The 17761-nt window shown below is 45.7% G+C and overlaps 1 protein-coding gene across 1 annotated transcript; it reads right to left on the reverse strand.

The window, feature by feature from the left end:
• Positions 1–4791: 4791 nt before the first annotated feature.
• LOC120032523 (dnaJ homolog subfamily A member 3, mitochondrial-like) lies at positions 4792–17532 on the reverse strand. Its single transcript, XM_038978660.1, has 12 exons — positions 17328–17532; positions 16748–16887; positions 16433–16516; positions 15894–16109; positions 15445–15597; positions 14936–15083; positions 14740–14804; positions 14285–14413; positions 12680–12795; positions 12192–12289; positions 11793–11928; positions 4792–5777 (listed from the first exon to the last, which is right to left on the reverse strand). Exons 1-11 carry the CDS (start codon positions 17530–17532, stop codon positions 11807–11809), a joined length of 1476 nt encoding a protein of 491 aa, XP_038834588.1. The 3' UTR covers positions 4792–5777; positions 11793–11806.
• Positions 17533–17761: the final 229 nt, after the last annotated feature.

The raw sequence follows: 17761 nt of genomic DNA on the forward strand, positions 1-17761 counted from the left end.
CCTGAACAAAGGGGTAGGGGGTGGGTCAAAATCAATAGTCAGTACCTGGTGTGGCCACCAGCTGCATTAAGTACTGCAGTGCATCTCCTCCTCGTGGACTGCACCAGATTTGCAAGTTCTTGCTATGAGATGTTACCCCAGTCTTCCACCAAGGCACCTGCAAGTTCCCGGACATTTCTGGGGGGGAATGGCCCTAGCCCCTCACCCTCCGATCCAACAGGTCCCAGACGTGCTCACGCACAGAACGAGCAGTATGGTTGGTGGCATTGTCATGCTGGAGGGTCATGTCAGGATGAGCCTGCAGGAAGGGTACCACATGAGAGAGGAGGATGTCTTCACTGTAACGCACAGCGTTGTGATTGCCTGCGATGACAACAAGCTCAGTCCGATGATGCTGTGACACACCGCCACAGACCATGACGGACCCTCGATCCCGCTCCAGAGTACAGGCCTCGGTGTAACGCTCATTCCTTCGACGATAAACGCGAATCCGACCATCACCACGGGTGAGACAAAACCGCGACTCGTCAGTGAAGAGCACTTTTTGCCAGTCCTGTCTGATCCAGCGACGGTGGGTTTGTGCCCATAGGCAACGTTGTTGCCGGTGATGTCTGGTGAGGACCTGCCTTACAACAGGCCTACAAGCCCTCAGTCCAGCCTCTCTCAGCCTATTGCGGAGAGTCTGAGCACTGATGAAGGGACTGTGCGTTCCTGGTGTAACTCAGGCATTTGTTGTTGCCATCCTGTACCTGTCCCGGAGGTGTGATGTTCAGATGTACCGATCCTGTGCAGCTGTTGTTACACGATCAGCTGTCCGTCCTGTCTCCCTGTAGTGCTGTCTTAGGCGTCTCACAGTACGGACATTGCAATTTATTGCCCTGGCCACATCTGCAGTCCTTATGCCTCCTTGCAGCATGCCTAAGGCACGTTCACGCAGTTGAGCAGGGACCCTGGGCATCTTTCTTTTGGTGTTTTTCAGAGTCAGTAGAAAGGCCTCTTTAGTGTCCTAAGTTTTCATAACTGTGACCTTAATTGCGTCTGTAAGCTGTTAGTGTCAGGTGCATGTTCATTAATTGTTAATGGTTTATTGAGCAAGCATGGGAAACAGTGTTTAAACCCTTTACAATGAAGATCTGTGACGTTCTTGGATTTTTACAAAATATCTTTGAAAGACAGGGTCCTGAAAAAGGGACGTTTCTTTTTTTGCTGAGTTTATATATTTGTAGGAAATTGTCATGGCGACCGCAGTGCGATTTAGAAGTAGCCCAAAAACGGCAACCCCGCGACAAATACATTTTCAACCGCGACATTGTTTTCAAAGTAGCCCAATTCTTCTAGAAAACTTCGGACATGGCAACCCTGCCCAGAGAGAGAGTCGAAGTGAGGCTCAACTCTGCCAAAACAATTTTTTTATCCAGCATGTGTCGTTTAGTGTTTCGCTCACCAAGTGAGGATCTTGTATGAAGGTCAATACGTGTCGAATTTGGTCAACAAAAAATGTAATGGCTTATTTGCTACGTGAGGTTTATTTGATCTAATAGAAGTTTCGTAATACTTAGATTGTTACAAGTGTTCTGCTATAAGTAGGACACGTGACATCCCGGCAAATTTTAGAAAAAACACTATCCGAATAGTCTCGAAGGCTATGCATATTCATGTTAGGAGGCAAGTAGCATAGTATCGCTCTCCATTGAATACATGCGGTTGACGTAAAAAAATCCCTCGAATATTCAAACAATATTAAAATAATGAGATGTATCCACCAATCCAAAGAAAGTTTGCATTATCACCTTCTCATTTAACTGCTCAAAGTAGCTTATTGCCAGTGGTGGAAAAAGTACCCAATTGTCATACTTGAGTAAAAGTAAAGATACCTTATTAATAGAAAATGACTCAAGTGAAAGTCTCACAGAAAAATAAGTAAAAGTCTAGAAGTATCTGGTTTTAAAGATACTTAAGTATCAAAAGTAAATGTAATTTAAAAAATAAACTTAAGTATCAAAAGTGTAAATCATTTCAAATTCCTTACATTAAGCAAACCAGACGGTACCATTTTCTTGTTTTTATTTATTTACGGATAGCCAGGATCACTTCAACATTCTAACATCATTTACAAACTAAGCATTTGTGTTTAGTGAGTTCGCCAGATCAGAGGGAGTAGGGATGACCAGGCATGTTGTCTTGTACAAGTGAGTGAATTGGACCATTTTCCTGTCCTGCTACGAGTCCTTTTGGGTGTCAGGGAAATGTATGGACTAAAAAGTACATTATTTGCTTTAGGAATGTAGTGAAGTAAAAGTTGCGAAAAATATAAATAGTAAAGTACAGATACCCCCCAAAACTACTTAAGTAGTACTTTAAAGTATTTTTACTTAAGTACTTTACACCACTGCTTATTGCCATACAGGGCCTCGCTGTTGTCACTTCCCTGTCATGCTGACCAGACCGCGCGCGCATGTTGATTTGGTCCACTCACACCAGATGCAATCAGGACATGCAGGTTGAAACATCAAAACGAACTCTGAACCAACTATATTAATTTGGGGACAGGTCAAAAAGCATTAAACATTTATGGCAATTTAGCTAGCTAGCTTGCTGTCGCTAGCTAATTTGTCCTGGGACAAATTTGACCTGAAATGCACAAGGTCCTCTATGACAATTAATCCACAGATAAAAGGGTAAACCGAGTTAGTTTCCAGTCATCTCTCCTACTTCAGGCTTCTTCTTCTTTGGAATTCATATGGCAGTTGGCAACCAACGGTGCATTAAGGTGCATTACCACTACCAACTGGACTGAAGTGTGGACCATCTTTCAATCACCCACGTGGGTGTATGCTCCTAAAAACCAATGAGGAGGTGGGACTTGCAGAGCGTCACGTGTCACAAACAGAACCAAATTCTATTTTAGTGCCTGGCTATGTAGGCGCTCGTTGACGCACACGAGCAGTGTGGGTGCAACAATTGAATAACAGCGGCTGGTCAGCATGTCACTGTCATTTTCCCAATTGTTAACAACGATGTGTGGAGCGCTTTATATCCGTGGCAAATAATTAGAAAGATCTCCTACTTACAGCATTGTTGTATTAGGTATAAGTTACATTTATTTCTCTCCCTTTATGATGATGATCGGGGCCTGTTGGGTGTAGTTGTTAGGGGTAGTTTTGTGATAACAAAATCAGTGCAGTTTTCCGCTATCGACTTTTTCTGAACGTTAACGATCCCAATGTAATTTAAACATTTAACATTTCATACCCCTACCTTAAATTTGACGTTTGGAACAACTTCTAAATATAGATGAATGTCTAATTCAACATGACGGAGCTTGTTGATGCTACTAACGTGGCCGTGGAGCAAATAGGCTCAACTGTGATAAATGGATACTAGTGCATAGGTCTACTCCTGACATTTCCTAGGATCCATAAAGTAACTTTTCCTGACCTATTTTTGCACCAGTTCTGTCACACCAATTTTGGTGTAAAAAAAGTAGAATTGTTACTAATGGATTTGACTTATCACATTCATGTTTATTTTTCTCTTCCTTGATGGTCTCACTAGCTCTGGGAGCTGGAGAAGGTCCTCCTACTAACAGGACAAACCAAAGGAGGCGCAGTATCGAATTGTATCCCCCTGACAGTAAGAACACATGATGTTATATTACACGTGTATCTTGTCCACAGCTGACTACTTTGGTGTACATGTGGCCAATCATGACTGAATTACTGTACACACAGAATTGCTCATTCACCTGTAACACTCTAATCCTCTATAGACTGCAAAAATGCTAACTATTACATAAAATAAAGGAGCTGCATCATCACAGTAGGGTACATTGCACTAAATTTTGCTTCTACCTTTTGTCACAGTGAGTTTGGAGCAGACTGAGATCGGTCAGAGTGATCAACCTGGGGGGCCCCTCGGCACCGTGATGCACTGGAGGACGACGCTGACAACGTCGATGATTATCAACTTTAATGTGATGGTCGACCAGGTTCTACATTGGATAAACAATGTATTTAAGAAAATGAGAGGAGAGGAGAAGCTGAGTTAGAGAATGTATTGATTTGGAGCCATGCCCCACTAAGATCAAATAATGAAAAAAGTCAAAGAAAAAACAAACATGCACAGTACAATGCACTGGTTGTCTGGAACCAACTGGACCCTGATTAGCTTCTACCCCCAAACCAGAAGACTACTAAATAGTTACCAGACTATATGCACTGACCCTTTTTGCACTAACTATTTTGACTCTACTCACACTGCAACACGTGTGTATATATATATAATATACATATATACATACATTGACACACACTTACTCTCATCACATAGTTGATTCGGCTTGTCACCAAAAGCACTCACAAACTTCTACAGATGCACAATCGAGAGCATCCTGTCGGGCTGTATCACCGCCTGGTACGGCAACTGCTCCGCCCACAACCGTAAGGCTCTCCAGAGGGTAGTGAGGTCTGCAGAACGCATCACCAGGGGCAAACTACCTGCCCTCCAGGACACCTACACCACCCGATGTCACAGGAAGGCCATAAAGATCATCAAGGACAACAACCACCCAAGCCACTGCCTGTTCACCCCGCTATCATCCAGAAGGCGAGGTCAGTACAGGTGCATCAAAGCAGGGACCGAGAGACTGAAAAACAGCTTCTATCTCAAGGCCATCAGACTGTTAAACAGCCACCACTAACATTTAGCGGCCGCTGCCAACATACTGACTCAACTCCAGCCACTTTAAAAATGGGAATTGATGGAAATTATGTAAAAATGTACCACTAGCCACTTTAAACAACAAGAGAATGGGAATGGTGAGGGAAAAGAGTGTGTGATTGTGACAGATCACATGGGAAACCAACAATTGTTATTTTTGTGTATATAGATTGATGTGGCTTTATTGTATATATTGTTATAGTACTGTATATGTAATATCTACTACGGTTTTCCATTTGCTGCCAAATAAACACAGTCCACCTATACTGTAGTCCAGAAGGGTTTAGAGAATACTGATACAACTATGATCATCACTACATTTACCACAATGCAGCATTTTAATGTATGATGAAGTTGTATTTCAGTTTCAATACTTTATTAACTAAGTCTTGCACAGCTGTGTTGCCCGTTACACATACAACACCATAATGACAATAAAACTAAATACATCAGCCTTTATCAGACAACATGATGCCAATGGGTGTGTTTTAAATACATTCTGCACAGATTATACAACCACTATATCTTATGGACGTGGTTCCTGAGGTGCTAAGACACTTCTCCAGACCAGCCATTGTAAGATCAGGGCCCATATTCATAAAGTGTCTCATAGTAGGAATGCTGATCTGGGATCAGTTTTGACTCAGATTAAAATGAATGGACAAGGGGGAACTGATCCTAGATCACAGGTCCTGATCATCTGTGCATCTGAATCGCACTCATTGTGAAAAGCTTGCTCGAATTATTGTCTTCGCTGCTTCTCTTTGCAAATCTTCTCCTGTACTCCTTGTTGACGTCCATTTTGAATCCCCTCCAGGTAAAACACGTTTTTAGTTTCTCAACCCAACACCTGTGTCATTTGGGACTAAACAGTGTGTGGCAGGGCTTGGCTTTCTTGGTGGCCCGTTCCGTGTAAATGGATGTTCTTATAACGAATCCAAACCCCTCTCTCAATTTCTCTACCTCCCTCTATCCAGGCGGTAGGTGAGGGAGGGTAGTGAGCGGGACGGAGTGCCAGTCGCTTACCTTCTCCCATTATTGTCCTGTTGATCTCTCACCTGGGAGGAGGAAATGAGGGGAAAAGAGGGGTCAGACAAATGCTTCCAAAAGTGACTATATTAGTCAGGGTTGGTGGGAGACATCTACAGGTGTGAGGCTGGTTCTATAGAACAGGCCTAAGCAGAGGAATGAGCAGCAGGTATATCTAGACCTACATATTATCTACTATAGAACAGGCCTAAGCAGAGGAATGAGCAGCAGGTATATCTAGACCTACATATTATCTACTATAGAACAGGCCTAGGCAGAGGAATGAGCAGCAGGTATATCTAGACCTACATATTATCTACTATAGAACAGGCCTAGGCAGAGGAATGAGCAGCAGGTATATCTAGACCTACATACTATCTACTATAGAACAGGCCTAGGCAGAGGAATGAGCAGCAGGTATATCTAGACCTACATATTATCTACTATAGAACAGGCCTAGGCAGAGGAATTTTTATTTTATTTTTTTTATTTCACCTTTATTTAACCAGGTAGGCTAGTTGAGAACAAGTTCTCATTTGCAACTGCGACCTGGCCAAGATAAAGCATAGCAGTGTGAACAGACAACACAGAGTTACACATGGAGTAAACAATAAACAAGTCAATAACATGGTAGAAAAAAAGAGAATCTATATACAATGTGTGCAAAAGGCATGAGGTAGGCAATAAATCGAATAATTACAATTTAGCAGATTAACACTGGAGTGATAAATCATCAGATGATCATGTGCAAGAAGAGATACTGGTGTGCAAAAGAGCAGAAAAGTAAATAAATAAAAGCAGTATGGGGGGTGAGGTAGGTAAATTGGGTGGGTAGTTTACAGATGGACTATGTACAGCTGCAGCGATCGGTTAGCTGCTCGGATAGCAGATTTTTAAAGTTGTTGAGGGAGATAAAAGTCTCCAACTTCAGAGATTTTTGCAATTCGTTCCAGTCGCAGGCAGCAGAGAACTGGAAGGAAAGGCGTCCAAATGAGGTTTTGGCTTTAGGGATGATCAGTGAGATACACCTGCTGGAGCGCGTGCTGCGGGTGGGTGTAGCCATCGTGACCAGTGAACTGAGATAAGGCGGCACTTTACCTAGCATAGCCTTGTAGATGACCTGGAGCCAGTGGGTCTGACGACGAACATGTAGCGAGGGCCAGCCGACTAGGGCATACAGGTCGCAGTGGTGGGTCGTATAAGGTGCTTTAGTAACAAAACGAATGGCACTGTGATAAACTGCATTCAGTTTGCTGAGTAGAGTATTGGAAGCTATTTTGTAGATGACATCGCCGAAGTCGAGGATCGGTAGGATAGTCAGTTTTACTAGGGTAAGTTTGGCGGCGTGAGTGAAGGAGGCTTTGTTGCGGAATAGAAAGCCGATTCTTGATTTGATTTTGGATTGGAGATGTTTGATATGAGTCTGGAAGGAGAGTTTGCAGTCTAGCCAGACACCTAGGTACTTATAGATGTCCACATATTCTAGGTCGGAACCGTCCAGGGTGGTGATGCTAGTCGGGCGTGCGGGTGCAGGCAGCGAACGGTTGAAAAGCATGCATTTGGTTTTACTAGCGTTTAAGAGCAGTTGGAGGCCACGGAAGGAGTGTTGTATGGCATTGAAGCTCGTTTGGAGGTTAGATAGCACAGTGTCCAAGGAAGGGCCGGAAGTATATAGAATGGTGTCGTCTGCGTAGAGGTGGATCAGGGAATCGCCCGCAGCAAGAGCAACATCATTGATGTATACAGAGAAAAGAGTCGGCCTGAGAATTGAACCCTGTGGTACCCCCATAGAGACTGCCAGAGGACCGGACAACATGCCCTCCGATTTGACACACTGAACTCTGTCTGCAAAGTAGTTGGTGAACCAGGCAAGGCAGTCATTAGAAAAACCGAGGCTACTGAGTCTGCCGATAAGAATATGGTGATTGACAGAGTCGAAAGCCTTGGCCAGGTCGATGAAGACGGCTGCACAGTAATGTCTTTTATCGATGGCGGTTATGATGTCGTTTAGTACCTTGAGCGTGGCTGAGGTGCACCCGTGACCGGCTCGGAAACCGGATTGCACAGCGGAGAAGGTACGGTGGGATTCGAGATGGTCAGTGATCTGTTTGTTGACTTGGCTTTCGAAGACCTTAGATAGGCAGGGCAGGATGGATATAGGTCTGTAACAGTTTGGGTCCAGGGTGTCTCCCCCTTTGAAGAGGGGGATGACCGCGGCAGCTTTCCAATCCTTGGGGATCTCAGATGATACGAAGGAGAGGTTGAACAGGCTGGTAATAGGGGGTGCGACAATGGCGGCGGACAGTTTCAGAAATAGGGGGTCCAGATTGTCAAGCCCAGCTGATTTGTATGGGTCCAGGTTTTCCAGCTCTTTCAGAACATCTGCTATCTGGATTTGGGTAAAGGAGAAGCTGGGGAGGCTTGGGCGAGTAGCAGCGGGGGGGGCGGGGCTGTTGGCCAAGGTTGGAGTCGCCAGGAGGAAGGCATGGCCAGCCATTGAGAAATGCTTGTTGAAGTCTTCGATTATCACGGATTTATCGGTGGTGACCGTGTTACCTAGCCTCAGTGCAGTGGGCAGCTGGGAGGAGGTGCTCTTGTTCTCCATGGACTTTACAGTATCCCAGAACTTTTTGGAGTTAGAGCTACAGGATGCAAATTTCTGCTTGAAAAAGCTGGCCTTTGCTTTCCTGACTGACTGCGTGTATTGGTTCCTGACTTCCCTGAACAGTTGCATATCGCGGGGGCTCTTCGATGCTATTGCAGTTCGCCACAGGATGTTTTTGTGCTGGTCGAGGGCAGTCAGGTCTGGAGTGAACCAAGGGCTATATCTGTTCTTGGTTCTGCATTTTTTGAACGGAGCATGCTTGTCTAATATGGTGAGGAAGTAACATTTAAAGAATGACCAGGCATCCTCAACTGACGGGATGAGGTCAATATCCTTCCAGGGTACCCGGGCCAGGTCGATTAGAAAGGCCTGCTCGCAGAAGTGTTTTAGGGAGCGTTTGACAGTGATGAGGGGTGGTCGTTTGACCGCGGACCCGTGGCGGATACAGGCAATGAGGCAGTGATCGCTGAGATCTTGATTGAAGACAGCAGAGGTGTATTTGGAGGGCAGGTTGGTCAGGATAATGTCTATTAGGGTGCCCATGTTTACGGATTTAGGGTTGTACCTGGTGGGTTCCTTGATGATTTGTGTGAGATTGAGGGCATCAAGCTTGGATTGTAGGACTGCCGGGGTGTTAAGCATATCCCAGTTTAGGTCACCTAACAGAACAAACTCTGAAGCTAGATGGGGAGCGATCAATTCACAGATGGTGTCCAGGGCACAGCTGGGAGCTGAGGGGGGTCGGTAGCAGGCGGCAACAGTGAGAGACTTATTTCTGGAGAGATTAATTTTTAAAATTAGAAGTTCGAACTGTTTGGGCATAGACCTGGAAAGTATGACAGAACTTTGCAGGCTATCTCTGCAGTAGATTGCAACTCCTCCCCCTTTGGCAGTTCTATCTTGACGGAAAGTATTATAGTTGGGTATGGAAATCTCAGAATTTTTGGTGGCCTTCCTAAGCCAGGATTCGGACACGGCAAGGACATCAGGATTGGCAGAGTGTGCTAAAGCGGTGAGTAAGGCAAACTTAGGGAGGAGGCTTCTGATGTTGACATGCATGAGGCCAAGGCTTTTTCGATCGCAGAAGTCAACAAATGAGGGTGACTGGGGACATGCAGGGCCTGGGTTTACCTCCACATCACCCGAGGAACAGAGGAGTAGTAGGATGAGGGTGCGGCTAAAGGCTATCAAAACTGGTCGCCTAGAGCGTTGGGGACAAAGAATAAAAGGAGCAGATTTATGGGCGTGGTAGAATAGATTCTGGGCATAATGTGCAGACAGGGGTATGGAGGGGCGCGGGTACAGCGGAGGCAAGCCCAGGCACTGGGTGATGATAAGAGAGGTTGTATCTCTGGACATGCTGGTCTCAATGGGTGAGGTCACCGCATGTGTGGGGGGTGGGACAAAGGGGGTATCAGAGGTACGGAGAGTGGAGCTACAGGGTCCATTGCAAACCAAAACAATGATAATGAAAACTAGCCTGAACAACAGTATGCAAGGCATATTGATATTTGAGAGAGACATACAATAAGGCATAAAGTGATTGCAGGTCTTGATTGGGAGAGCTAGCTAAAACAACAGGTAAGATAACAGCAGCAATAACAGGGTGCTAGTCTAACACAGCAACAACAGGTAAAAATGGCGACGACTAGGCAGAGAGGGTCGGATTAACTACACACAGATCCTGAGTTAAAGCACAGAGCCGACAGATAAAACACAAATAAACAGAATGGAGTACAGTGAATTAATGGACAGTCAAGCATGCATCAGCTATGTAGCCAAGTGATCATAGTGTCCAGGGGGCAGCCGTAGATGGAGCAGAGGAGGCCTCCACTAAGCTAGCACGCGGCGTTTAAAGTTAGTAGCCCGGGGGGTGGTCTGCTCAGACGGAGGGGGTCTGCTCAGACGTGGTTGTGTCGACTGAGAATCCAAGCCAGATGGCGATGGCGAAAGAGAGGTTGTGAATTGTAGAATTGTGTTTGCTAACTGGTACTAGCTTCGTGGCAGTGGCGCTAGCTGCGCTAGCCGCAAGCTAGCTGTGAGGATCAGAAGCAGTGGCTCAGGGATTACGGCAGGAATCCGGCGTTGTTGTCGAGAGACAGTCCGATGCTGGTAAATTGGTGAGTAATATCCAGGCTAATAACAGGGCTGGTGTCTGTGCAGAAGGTAAAAGCTACTAGCAGCGGCAAAAAAAAATGGCTAAATTAGCTTGTAGCTGGTATTGTAGCCCAAGAATTCGCTGGTAGACCTCTTCAGCTAGCCGGCAGATGGGCCTAGCTCGAGGCTAGCTCAAGGCTAACTGGTGCTTGCTTCGGGACAGAGGTGTTAGCCAGTAGTAGCCACTCGGTTGCAGCTAGCTAGCTGTGATGATACAGTGTAATTGTCCAGAGCTTGCGTCAGGAATCCGGTGATGTGGTAGAGAAAAAGCAGTCCTATATGCTCTGGGTTGATATCGCGCTTGCAGCTAGCCGGCAGATGGGCCTAGCTCGAGGCTAGCTCAAGGCTAACTGGTGCTTGCTTCGGGACAGAGGTGTTAGCCAGTAGTAGCCACTCGGTTGCAGCTAGCTAGCTGTGATGATACGGTGTAATTGTCCAGAGCTTGCGTCAGGAATCCGGTGATGTGGTAGAGAAAAAGCAGTCCTATATGCTCTGGGTTGATATCGCGCTTGCAGACTGGCAGGTATTGGCCCGGTATTGAAGCTGGCTGTGTCCGAGTTGAGGGTGGAGACCGCAGCAGTGGCTAACTGACTACTAGCTAGTAGCTAGTTATCTGGCTAGCTTCTGCTTGGGGTTACGGTTCTAAAGTATAAAAAAAATAGCAGGTCCGTACCACATTGGGTGAGGCGGAATGTAGGAATGTATATTCAGTTCCTAGATGGAAAGTGAAATTAAAATATATACGAAATGTATACGAAAAATACGAAGACTATTTACTATTTACTATTTACACGCGACAGGACAATACAAACACACGTCCGACTGCTACGCCATCTTGGATTCACCAAGATGAGCAGCAGGTATATCTAGACCTACATATTATCTACTATAGAACAGGCCTAGGCAGAGGAATGAGCAGCAGGTATATCTAGACCTACATATTATCTACTATAGAACAGCCACACTGCAGGTTGGAGGAGTGATCTGTTAGTGTGTGTGTGTGTATTCCGACATTTTGCAGATTTAAAGCAAATTTTCTTGCAATTCTATTCATTTTGCCATGTCTAATGTATGTTCATGTGATGTATACCCACGCCCTCCCTGACGACCCCGAGAGGGTGCCCACCCCACAGTTTGGGAACCACTGTACTATAGGACAGCCACACCGCAGGTTGGAGAAATGTATATGTTAGTGTGTGTGTATTCTGAAGGTATAGTATTCATGTTCTAGTCAGACTAACACACATTACACAGCTAGTGTAAAGGGTGTTGGGGGTCCTACCTGAGGTGTGGCTGTCAGCTAAAGATTTTCTTTATTTTGGAAAGGATGCCCTCCTCCTCTTCGTCTTCTTTCTTCTTCTCCTCTGTTCTGCCCTGTCCTGCCCCAAACTCAGAGCGCTGCCCACTCCTGCCCCCACCTGGACAAAAACAGGTACTACATGCATCAGCCAAAATACGACCCATGTTTGCATCATGTTTTAACACGTGTGTTTGTGTATACACTTGTGTGCTTGGCGTGCGTTTGAAATGTTTGAATCCTTATTTGCTGTAATTTACTTAAATAGATTAAGTAAAGTATTTAAAATGTGTTGAGAGGGGACAGGCTAGCAGCGGCAGGAGAAAGACAAGGTGATCTGGATGTGGAACTATATAGTATAATTCCCAGGTATAAACAACCTACCTGTGGTAGTAGCAGTGACTCCGTTGACAGTCCCCTCCACGTCAGTCTCTTCCTCTGCATAACTCAGGAGCAGGGAGCGTTGTCGACGGGTTAACTTCCTACAGTGGTAGAAGACAAGAGGGATGGATAATAACACGCTATTCTAACCTTGAAAAAGTGAAAGCAGTGTTCACACAAAACCATGCTAGCTAGACAACAGTCAGAGTTAAGTGAATGGGTCTGTGTTAATGTCAGACTCTCCACAAGATGGCGCTGACAGACACAGTCAGCCTGTTTCTAGTTCCTATGGGATTATGTGTGTATTATGTTTTTAGTGTTGTATTGTTAGGTATTACTGCACTGTTGGAGCTAGAAACACAAGCATTTTGCTTCCCTTTCGATAACATCTGCAAATCTGTGTATGCGACCAATAAAACTAGATTTGATTTGTGTGTGTTTCTGGGAGTGTGTGTCCCTGCACATGTCTGTGTGTGTGTTCTCTCTCTTACTTAGGTACTCTGATCTTGATGTGAACGTAGTGATCTCCATAACTATAGCTGTTCATCCTCTGGATCCCCTTTCCCTGCAGGCGGATCTTCTGGTCGGCCTGGCAACCTGGAGGGATCTACAAAACAAAGGGCAGTGGTTCGGTCAATCCAGTCTCTTTTCACATCTGACAGTGTGTCTAGCGACACAAGCCAAGTAGACCCTTCAGCTTGGACAAGCAAGACTAGGTCAGTGTAACATGTATTTAATGTAATATTTCCAGATGGTTGTCAGATTGACTAGGTCAGCGTAACAGATGTGGTAATGTAATACATACTGAACAAAATGACACCAAACATTGAAATACTTCATGTAGATAAATTCAATAGTCAGGGATACAGTTCCTTTTCCCTTCCCTCACCTGGATGTCTATAATGTTGTATAGTAAGTGTGACCGGGCAGAAAACAACTTATTTCTCTCTCCTTCCATCCCTCCTCACTTGTATACACTCACCGGACAGTTTATTAGGTACACCCATCTCGTACCGGGTCAGACCCCCCCTTTGCCTCCAGAACAGCCTGAATTATTTGGGGTATTCTACAATGTGTCAGAACCGTTCCACAAGGATGTTGGTCCATGCTGACGCGATGGCATTACGCAGTTACTGCAGATTGGACTAGCGGTACATTCATGCTGCAAACATCTCGTTCCATCTCATCCCAAAGATGCTCTATTGGGTTGAGGTCTGGGGACTGTCCAGGTCTGGGGACTGTCCAGGTCTGGGGACTGTCCAGGTCTGGGGACTGACCAGGTCTGGGGACTGTCCAGGCCACTCAACTAAACTGAGCTCGCTGTCATGTTCCAGGTGATGTTATTCCACTCCTCAAGGGTCCAGTGTTTACATGCCCACAGGAGCCGCTTCTTCTTGTTTTAGTTGATAGTGGAACCCGGTGTGGTCGTCTGCTGCAACAGCCCATCAGTGACAAGGATCGTTGAGTTGTGCGTTCCAAGATGCCGTTCTGCACACCACTGCGCCATTATTTGTATGTTTGTGACACGCCTGATGGCTTGCACAATTCTTGCCATTCTCCTTTCGACCTCTCTCATCAACGAGCTGTTTCAGCCCACAAGACTGCATGTTTTTTGTTTGTCGCACGCACTGTTACGCGTGAAAAGCCCAGGAGGGCGGACGTTTCTGAGATACTGGATCCGGCGCGCCTGGTACCGACGATCATACCACACTCAGTCGCTTAGGTCACTCGTTTTGCCCCATTCTAACGTTTAATCGAACAGAAAATGAATGCCTTGATGCTCGTCTGCCTGCTTTATACAACAAGCCACGGCCACGTGACTCACTGTCTGTAGGAGCGATTCAGTTTGGTGAACAGTGTGGTGTACCTAACAAACTGGCCGGTGAGTGTGTCTATGGTGTTGTAGAGTCCCTGTGCCCGGGCAGAGCCCCCCAGTATAGCCTGGCCTACAGAGATCTAAGTCTTTCCTCTCTCTCTCCGTCCCTCTCACCTGTATATCTATGGTGTTGTAGAGTCCCTGTGCCCGGGCAGAGCCCCCCAGTATAGCCTGGCCTACAGAGATCTAAGTCTTTCCTCCCTCTCTCCGTCCCTCTCACCTGTATATCTATGGTGTTGTAGAGTCCCTGTGCCCGGGCAGAGCCCCCCAGAATAGCCTGGGCTACAGAGATGTGGACATCAGAGTGGATGTTGATCCCATCACGTCTGAACACTGGACTCCTCTGGACCTGGAGAGAAGAGGAGATACCGGACCATCACAAATATAACAGTGTCATAATAAGTGTTTCACAAATGAGAAAAGTACAATTGTTTCCCCAATGTTTTTTATATTGGATTGGTCTACAGAACATTAAGGCTTCAGGTTGGTCAGCCAAAGCAAAGCTGGATCATCAGAACCTCAATCAATCAAACAAGGATTGACATGAATAATACTTCAGATATCTACGCACTCAAACTCCCAAAGAGAAAGCAACAGCATACAGTCGTGTAACTGATGTCTGGGAGCTCATTGAAGGGTAGGGTAAACAACGAGCTAAATGCTGTCCACACTTACTCTAAATGTGATGTGGATTTCCTTCTTCCCCACTGGCATTCGTACAGTCTGTCCATTGTCTACTCCTGCAAGACAATATAAAACATCAGTCCATGTCTGAAGTCAATCTGCATTTTTATCACATCATTGAACAATTGTCTCCTTGTATCATGGCCCAACCAGAGACACACACAGTCAGTCAGTGTCTCTCTCTCACCTGCGGGCACAGGCACGGTGACGGTCTGTCTCTGTTTGGTCTGTCCCGATCCGCGACACATCACACAGGGCGTGGTCATGATGGAGCCCCGCCCACCACAGCGTCGACACGTAGAGCGCATCATGAAGGGACCGGTGTTTATAGACTCCTACAGGGGGCAGCACAGAGACCAACATTATGATTATCACACATTTTTAACATTACTACAGTATAATGATAATAAAGGTGCCTTAATAAGTTATGGGAGTGTGGACCAAGGAAGTTAAGCCCTGAAGTAAATTGAGTAGATAGTGAATTTATAATGGCTACTGCCTCCCTGAGATTTCTGTTTTATAAAAGCGATACGGTCACCGTGGAGACAACCATGTAAAACATCAGGGCCTGTACTCAAAGTAGCAGTTCTGATCTAGGAGCAGTTTCGCCTTTTAAATCATAATAAATCATTGTGTGACGCTTTTGGAATTACAGGCCCTGGTCCCTGACGGTGACAGTTGGTTGACACCACTCACCATGCCGGTGCCGTTACAGTAGTGACAGTGCTGGACCTTGGTTCCTGGCTCGCTACCTTTACCATCACATCTCTGACACGCATCGTCCAGGTTCACTGTCATCTCCTTGTTCACTCCCTTAGCTGCCTGGGTGAACGTCAGCTCCATCACAAACTGAGAGAGAGAGGGAACAGAGAGAGACAGGAAAGGGAGAGAGAAAAGGGTAAAGAGATGGAGGTATAGTGGGAGAAAAAGGGGGAGGTAATAAGGTGCGAGAGAGAGGGAGAAAGAGTTAGATTAAAACATATGGCTGAATATGAATAACTAAGCAAGCTCTAAACATTCACATGAAACCATGTAACATTGCTGTTAATTAGAACCTGTACATTCTACCATTTCTAATTCTATGCCGAATCATGAAACTTGTTATAACCGGGTTATTGATCTGTTATAACATGTTATAACCGCACCTCTGGCCTCTGTTCAAACATGCTGTTGAAGTCTCCGAAACCCTGCGCTCCTGTGAACTCCCCGAAGATCTTCCTGAACATTTCCTCTGGGTCGACGCTGGCCCCCCCGGCCCTCCAGTACTGCTGGCCCCCCGCCCCCCCTCCCGCCTGGCTGGGGTCGAAGCCTGCCGCCCCGTACGTGTCATACTGCTTCCTCTTGACCTCGTCACTCAGCACCTTGGGGGAACAACATCAGGAACAATATCAGGAACAATATCAGGAACAACATCAGGAACAACATCAGGAACAATATCAGGAACAACATCAGGAACAATATCCCAGTCATTGCTAAGGGGTTGTGTGTCACTGTCAATCTACAGATAATATAGAAGAGACTAGAAGTTGCTGAAATAGGTACAGATCTAGGATCAGCTCCTCATCGGATCCTATGCCTGGCTTGGCAGATCGTTTTGATATATTGGAAATGTAATTCTTGGCCAGTTGAAAACATGCAGGACTTGAATTTGTAGAATTAGGCCAGGGACCAATTGAATGCCTACCTCGTAGGCTTCTGCCAGCTTGGCAAACTTCTCCTTGGCCTGAGGGTCATCCTGGTTGGTGTCTGGGTGGTACTTCTTAGCCATCTGGAATAGGATCGACCAAATGGTATTATATAGCCTACCCAGCTGATTTCACTGGACAAGGCCATGTACTATTTCAATGTTTACAACTGAAGTTTGAATACATTTTTATGAACATTCTAGAACTCCATACGTGTAGAACTCCATAATAACAACAGTCTAGGCCTATATTTCTGCAATAACAACCCACACAGCAACAGAGCTGCAGGCTCTCCTAATAGACAAGCCTCTCACCTGATAGTAGGCTTTCTTGATCTCTTTCTGAGTGGCCGTGCGAGGCACCCCCAGAACATCATACAAGTCCTGTTTGTTAGCTGAGGAGCAGCTAGTGTGGAAGGTGTGACTACTGCTGACAACATGGGGGGGCCTCAGTCCTGTGGAGAGGAGGAGATATGAGCTGCGTCAAAGAGCCATAACTTCTGTCCTTGTATTGAAGCAAAGCATTCTGGGTAATGGTGTTTAGCATGTCTGTGTTAGACATTGCTAACTAGCTAGACAAAAAATGAGAATAATGCATTTCGAAGTATACTGTACTAGCTAGCCAACTGTACAGACTAGCTAGTTTGTAGTTAACTACCAGTGCAGACACGGTAGATTGTGTCATGTAAATATTGTGCTTGACCATTGACTGAGCACAGTTACATCATGCACGTCCAGCTACTGTACCGACCAAGAGTGTCTAATGTCTGATCGCGACATGAAAACACAAAAACGACATTTACAGAAAGATTGACAAAACAAATATCTTTCTATAGCAACCAAACTACTACCTAGGTTCACTGACACCAACTCCAGACAGTCCTTCCTTTCTCACCTGTGAGTCTCAATGTCACTGCATTTCCAGGTCTCAAACAGCCAAAGTTGCCCCCTATCCTGCACCGTTGTGTCCCCAACATCTCCGTGACACAGGCTTCTCCATGTCTCGCCGAGGCAAGCAGCGAGCAAGCCCGACGATGGCCAGAAGACACTCCTACAAAGTTGAGTAAACGCGCAGTGCAGACAACCACGGAGGACGCCATCTTTGCATCGCTACAGAGGCCGGCGGTGCACTGCGCATGTGCGGTATGTAGGCTCCGGAGTGGCGCGGTAGTCTTTTTATTTTTTATTTTTTTATTAACAAATATCAACAAACAAAAGAGGAATAGTCACATGGAAACAAGCATACATACAAACTATTCATTACCAGGAATCCTAAACAAACAAATCATATTCATTAATAATTCAACAAGTTTTAATTGGAGTGGTGCG

This window comes from Salvelinus namaycush, chromosome 39, assembly GCF_016432855.1.
Source record: "Salvelinus namaycush isolate Seneca chromosome 39, SaNama_1.0, whole genome shotgun sequence".
NCBI classification, from domain to species: Eukaryota; Metazoa; Chordata; class Actinopteri; order Salmoniformes; family Salmonidae; genus Salvelinus; species Salvelinus namaycush.

Excerpts from the sequence above, each read along its gene's own strand:
- LOC120032523 (XM_038978660.1), bottom strand. The coding sequence starts at position 17,532 with ATGGCGTCCTCCGTGGTTGTCTGCACTGCGCGTTTACTCAACTTTGTA. Across the intron at positions 14,805-14,935 it reads CACCGTGCCTGTGCCCGCAG|GAGTAGACAATGGACAGACT; the intron begins GTGAGAGAGAGA and ends ATTGTCTTGCAG. Across the intron at positions 12,796-14,284 it reads ACAACACCATAGATATACAG|ATCCCTCCAGGTTGCCAGGC; the intron begins GTGAGAGGGACG and ends TTTGTTTTGTAG.